We start from the raw sequence: 6,086 nt of genomic DNA, 5'->3' as shown, positions 1-6,086 counted from the left end.
AAGATTCTTCTTAGCAAACTTGATCTGTCATAATGAACATCCTCTGCCCCACGTTGGCAGATTCTAGGAAGAGTCTCTCCCACCGAGCCTGGCCCAGCCCCTCACTGGGGGATTCTCGGTGGGAGCTCTCCCAGCAAGCCTGATTGCACACTGGGCACTTTTATCCTCTGTGGCGTCTCCCCGGTTTCCTCTTTTTGTTTTTGAGACATGGTCTCACCTTGAAGCCTGTGCGGGCTCTCAGCTTTGGTGCTTCAGAATCACCGCGCTGGATGTAAGCGTGTGCCACCCTTCCGGCTGCAGCAGATGCATTCTGAGAATGTTTTAGTTATATGGCATTCCCAGCCCCGAACCGGAACCCAGCGCTTTGTGAGCACTGGTGTCACACAGTGCAGAGGTCTTGCCCTGTCTTGAAGGGAAGGTCACAGTCTCGGCATCCTTATGAAAACTATGAAGTTACCATCAGGCTGCATGTAGAAGATGCATATGAAACATAAATGACTCTGTTCGTCTTGAGGGGACTTTTTAGGGTTTTTTGTTTTGTTTGAGACGGGGTTTCTCTGTGTAGCCCTGACTGTCCTGGAACTCATTCTGTGGACTGGGCTGGTCTCCAACTTAGAGATCCCCCTGCCTCTGCCTCCCAAGTGCTAAGATTAAAGGTGTGCGCCTCCACATCTGGCTGGTATGGGCCCTTTACTTTTAATTACGTGTATGTGTGTGGGTATGTGCACATGAGTGCGGTGTCCGATGAGGCCAGAAGACAGCATGGGAGCCCCCGGAGCTGGAGTTTCAGGTGCTTGTGAGCCACGTAACCCCCGTGCTAGGAGCTAAACCAGCTCCTTGGCAAGGAGAGCAAGCACTCTTAACAGAGGAGCCGACTCCAGCACCTCAGAGAGCCAGCTGTGTTTCAGTGCACACCTACTTTGTGCCAGGCACACATGTAGTGCTTTGCACATCTTATAGCCAGAGGAGAAGAGCCAAGACATGGCTGGAGGGTGGCTCTTCACACCCCAGAATCTAAGCTTCAGAGCCCAGCATTGAGTGTCCTACATTGAGTGTCATGTCCCTCAGTCCTGATACTGATCTTTGGGGTCACCATAACTCTTGCTCAAGTGTTTTCCTGGAACTTAATCTGCACCCAAGTTCATGAGCTGCTTCCTGCTCTATACCACCCCTGCCCTGAGCCTCAGCCTGGACTGATCAGACCGACATCAGAGATAGAGCCCCCAGCTTGATCCTGCCTCTCCAGTCCAGTGCATCATAAGGTGCGTGATGGGATCTGGGTGTGCGGGGGGGGGGGTGGGAGGGGGTGGGGGAGGGAGGATTGGAGACTCGGGGGATGAGGAGTAGGGAAGGGAAGGTAGATGTGGGTGAGGAAATCGCACAAGGTGCAGGTTTGTGACAAATGCTTATAATTCTAGTACTCAGGAAGTTGAGACAGGAGGATTGCCATCTTGAGTATGGAAGACATAGTCTAAAAAAACTCTGCATGGCCAGAGTCAGAAGGCGACACTGGCATCTTCCCTCAGATGCCTGGTTTTCACAAAGGTTCTCTTATTGTCCTGGGATTTGAGTCAGCTGGAGTGTCTGCCCAGTGAGTCCCCAGGATCCTCCTGACTCTGCCTCCCAACAATGGGATTAGAAGTATGCACCGCCAAGCCAAGGCTTTGTGTGGGCACTGAAGACTAAACTTAGGTCCCCATAACTGTGCAGCAAGCGCTTTGCCAGCCACTCCGGCTCTCCAGGCTTGGTCCCTCTTATAGCCTTCTCTCTTTCTCTCCACTTGGTGTGCTGCAGCCTGTAGTGACACAGGTAAAGACCCACCTGACCTGAAGGATAAATATGAGGCCAGGCCAGCCTTAAGTGTGCAAAGCTGTGCCACAGCTCTTTCAGACTGGAGTTGATACACATATCTGTAAATTCATGGCTTCAGATACACTACCACCATCCTGGCCCTGGGAAGTTAGCCTTAAAATACGATGTAGTCTGCACCCCCCTAAATGCTGGGATCGCAGGTGCACACCACACCTGGATGCATAAGCTTTTAAAGAAGACTCGCAGAGTTGCCCCCAATCCTCTTACTTTAGTATATTTGTTTATTTATGCTGTGCTGTCGTTGCTCTGGGGATGGAAACTCGGGCCTCACATAAGCCTCTATGGCTGAGCCACACCCAGCCCCCACTGGGGGATTCTAGGCAGGCAGTCTACCGCTGAGCCACGCCCCTGCCTTTCCGTGGGAGATCCTAGGCCCAGCAGCTCCTGACCTACGTCTCCTGCTTTGTTCTCACATCGTGCTTTGACATGGGTCCTAGGCTGGCCTGGCCTTACATTCACTCTCCTGGCCAGGTAGGTCTGTACCTGTGACTCTCCTGCCTCAGCCTCCCAAGCAGCTAGAATAACATGTCTGTGTCCTGAGACTCTACTCACTTTTCTTTCATGTTTTCTCTTCCTTTAGTTAGGTCATTTCTACTGATCTGTCTTCAAAGTCATTGATTTCATTCCCAATCTGTAAAATATAATCAATTCTAATTGTCTTTTGAGCTTTTTGAACTTTCACTTAGTTATTTTTCATCATTTCAGTATCCTACCATGATCTCTTGTGCCTTATTGCCTAGAATCTCCCAGTGAGGAGCTAGGAGTGTGGCTCAGTGGTGGAGCCCCTGCCTAGAATCCCCCAGTGAGGGGCTGGGGTGTGGCTCAGTGGTGGAGCCCCTGCCTAGAATCCCCCAGTGAGGGTCTATGGTGTGGCTCAGTGGTAGAACCCCTGCCTCAAATCCCCCAGTGAGGGGCTGGGGTATGGCTCAGTGGTGGAGCCCCTGCCTAGAATCCCCCAGTGAGGGGCTGGGGTGTGGCTCAGTGGTAGAGCCCCTGGCTAGAATCCCCCAGTGAGGGGCTGGGGTGTGACTCAGTGGTGGAGCCCCTGCCTAGAATCCCCCAGTGAGGGGATGGGATCTGGCTCAGTGGTGGAGCCCCTGCCTAGAATCCCCCAGTGAGGGTCTATGGTGGGGCTCAGTGGTAGAGCCCCTGCCTAGAATCCCCCAGTGAGGGGCTGGGGTCTGGCTCAGTGGTGGAGCCCCTGCCTAGAATCCCCCAGTGAGGGTCTATGGTGTGGCTCAGTGGTAGAGCCCCTGCCTAGAATCCCCCAGTGAGGAGCTGGAGTGTGGCTCAGTGGTAGAGCCCCTGCCTAGAATCCCCCAGTGAGGGGCTGGGGTGTGGCTCAGTGGTAGAGCACCTGCCTAGAATCCCCCAGTGAGGGGCTGGGGTGTGGCTCAGTGGTAGAGCCCACCATGCAGGCACCGCTCACCCCCACCACACACACACATACAATTTGAAGTTATTAATGATTTTTGTCTGAGGGAGTGGAGTATGGACTCTAGTGAGATGTCATAGGTGGCTTTGACATGTGATTCTTCCTCTTCTGCAAGATGGCTGACGTCAAATGCCAGCCTGTAGAGATGTGGTATCTCCGCCAGCTCACCGTCGGCGTCCTGATTGTGTCCTGTGTCGCTGGAGTCCTGGGTAATGGGCTGGTGCTGTGGATGGCCATATTCCGCATGGCCCGCACGGTCACTATGATATGGTTCATCAACCTGGCCCTGGCTGACTTTACTGTCCTCCTGTCTCTGCCCATTGCAATATATATCACGATGAATGGCTGGTGGCCATCTGCTAAGGTGGTCTGTAAACTCTACATGGCTTTTCTGGCCCTCAACTTCTTCGTCAGCATCTATCTTCTGGTCCTCATCTCTGTGGATCGCTGCATCTTGGTCTTGTACCCTGTGTGGGCCAGGAACCACAGAACGGTGCAGCGGGCTATATGGCTGTCCATCAGTGTGTGGCTCGTGGCAGCTGCTGCCTGTTCTCCATACTTAAAGTACCGAAACACCGAAAGACTAAAAGACTGTGAATATTGCTACTTCGACTTCAATTCAGAGGAAAAGACACGCCATGACTGGAGTGCCATGGTTGCTAACCGACAAATAGCAATGGCCATCACCCACTTCGTGCTTGGCTTCCTGGTACCTCTGACTATCATCAGCATCTGTACCCACTGCATCCGGGCCAAGCTCTGCAGGGAGGGCTGGGTGCACGCGAAGAGGCCCAAGAGGCTGCTTGTGGTGGTTGTAAGCGCCTTCTTCATCTTCTGGCTCCCCTTCAATGTGGTGCTCCTGGTGAAGTCTGTGCTGCTGACGTCTCTGGAGCAGCCCTTCTACCCCAAGATGCAGCTTATCTCATGGGCTGTCTTTGCTTTGGGCTGCCTCAACAGCTGCATCAACCCCTTCCTCTATGTCTTCATTGGCAGGGATTTCCAGGAACGGTTTTTCCAGTCTCTACCTTCTGCTCTGGCTAGAGTGTTTGGGGAAGAGGGTTTTATCAGTCATCCTGTCCCTGAGGCCAATACCCCAGCAGAGGGTGGAAACCTTCCAGTTCACAATGGAAGTCCACCTTCATAGTCTATGAACAAAAACATTAACTTCTGAGGCTTGTTTCTACTTCTAGGAAGTCCTTCCAGCAATCCACCATCATAAGCCTTTTAGTATAGACATCACCATCTGTATCCAACATGGTGGACTGTGAAAAAGAAAGACTGCATTACCTAGTGTCCTTTGCAACTATATATAGCCATGTGACTGAAAGCTGGCCAATAGGTTGTAAGTATGCACATTGTACATGTAGCTTCCTTCAATTGACCTTAAATGAAAGAGTTCTGTCCACCCCTCCTAAGTTTGACTAGAAATGGAATGTATCAGCCAGTTTTTGCTATTTGACAAACATCCCCTTTCAAGTTTAAAGACATTAAAAAACAAAAACAAAAACAAAAACAAAATCCATGTGGGACTGGAGAGATGGCTCAGCAGTTAAGAGTACTTGTTGCTTTTACATTTGGATCCAATTTAGATTCCCAGAACCCATATGATAATTTGCAGCTTTCCATAACTCCAGTTGCAGGGGATCTGACACCCTCTTCTGACCTCTGCCAGCACCAGGCTCAGTCATACACGCAAGCAAAAACACTCACACACGTAAAATAAGTAAATCTGAAAGCCAAAGAACCTTTTATAATTTCCGTAACTCAGCGATCTGGGCTGCGATCAGCTGAGTGCTTTTTCTCATTGCTGTTGGACTCTGCCCTGTTTTCGGTGGGTTCACCTTGTCATGTTCTGAGAGGTTGCTGGCTTTTGGGGGCGACGATCACGCCAACTAAACCATTCTTCCATATGTTCGCTTTGTGTATATGCCCCCCTCTGTGTGTGCATGTGCAAAATTACATCTGAGCTTTTTGTTTGTTTGTTTTTTGAGACAGGGTTTCTCTGTGTGGCCTTGGCTGTCCTAGACTTACTTTGTAGACTAGGCTGGCCTTGAACTCACAGCGATCCACCTGCCTCTGTCTCCCAAGTTCAGGTATTAAAGGTGTGCGCCATCACACCCGGCACATTTGAGCTTTTTAGCGTGGGCTCCAGGGATTGAACTTGGGTCTTCATGCTTTACCAGACAGCACTGCAGTGACTGAGCTCCTCCCAGGCCCAGTGGAGAGGAGTTTACAAGTGAGAGGCAAGGTGGGAGGTGGAAATTGGTGATCTGTGCTCCATGCTACTGGGTAAGGCAAGTCTCGAGATCATCCCAGAACCCTGGCAGGAGAGACAGGCCTTGCCTCTGCAAGGGAAGATCTGTAAAGTGACATTGCACAGAGGAAACAGAACAGCCAATTTGTACACTGCCACAGTAGCTGTGTAAGATGCTTCTGTGTCCCCAAGCAGCCCTGGTGATGGCCCTGAGATGCTGACACACAGGCCAAGGAAATGATTGCATACTCTAGCTTACAGATAACCCTGTCCATGCCTTAGATCAACCTCAGGAGTGTAATGTGTGTGTGTGTGTGTGTGTGTGTGTGTGTGTGTGTGTGTGTGTGTGTGTATGTGTATGTGTCTGTGTCTACATGTGTCTGTCTGCCTGTCTATCTCCCTCCCTCTCTCTCTCTTTGTGTCTATGTGTGTCTGTGTCTATGTGTCTGTCTGCCTGTCTCTCCCCCCCCTTCTCTCTGTGCGCGTGTACCCATGCACGCGTGCACACGCACATTTGCATGTACA

The 6,086-nt window shown here is 51.2% G+C and overlaps 1 protein-coding gene across 1 annotated transcript; it reads left to right on the top strand.

Annotated features, from left to right (window-relative positions):
• Positions 1 to 1,138: 1,138 nt before the first annotated feature.
• LOC311590156 (putative G-protein coupled receptor 32) lies at positions 1,139 to 5,318 on the top strand. Its single transcript, XM_084769040.1, has 2 exons — positions 1,139 to 1,262; positions 3,423 to 5,318. The coding sequence occupies exon 2, from the start codon at positions 3,423 to 3,425 to the stop codon at positions 4,449 to 4,451; it is 1,029 nt and encodes a 342-aa protein (XP_084625166.1). The 5' UTR covers positions 1,139 to 1,262; the 3' UTR covers positions 4,452 to 5,318.
• Positions 5,319 to 6,086: the final 768 nt, after the last annotated feature.

Source organism: Acomys minous (genome assembly GCF_964271855.1).
Source record: "Acomys minous genome assembly, chromosome: 2".
NCBI classification, from domain to species: domain Eukaryota; kingdom Metazoa; phylum Chordata; class Mammalia; order Rodentia; family Muridae; genus Acomys; species Acomys minous.
This window is presented reverse-complemented; position numbering and strand designations above follow the sequence as displayed.

Bases quoted from the DNA above. Each gene is read 5' to 3' on its own strand.
- LOC311590156 (XM_084769040.1), top strand. From the start codon at position 3,423: ATGGCTGACGTCAAATGCCAGCCTGTAGAGATGTGGTATCTCCGCCAG.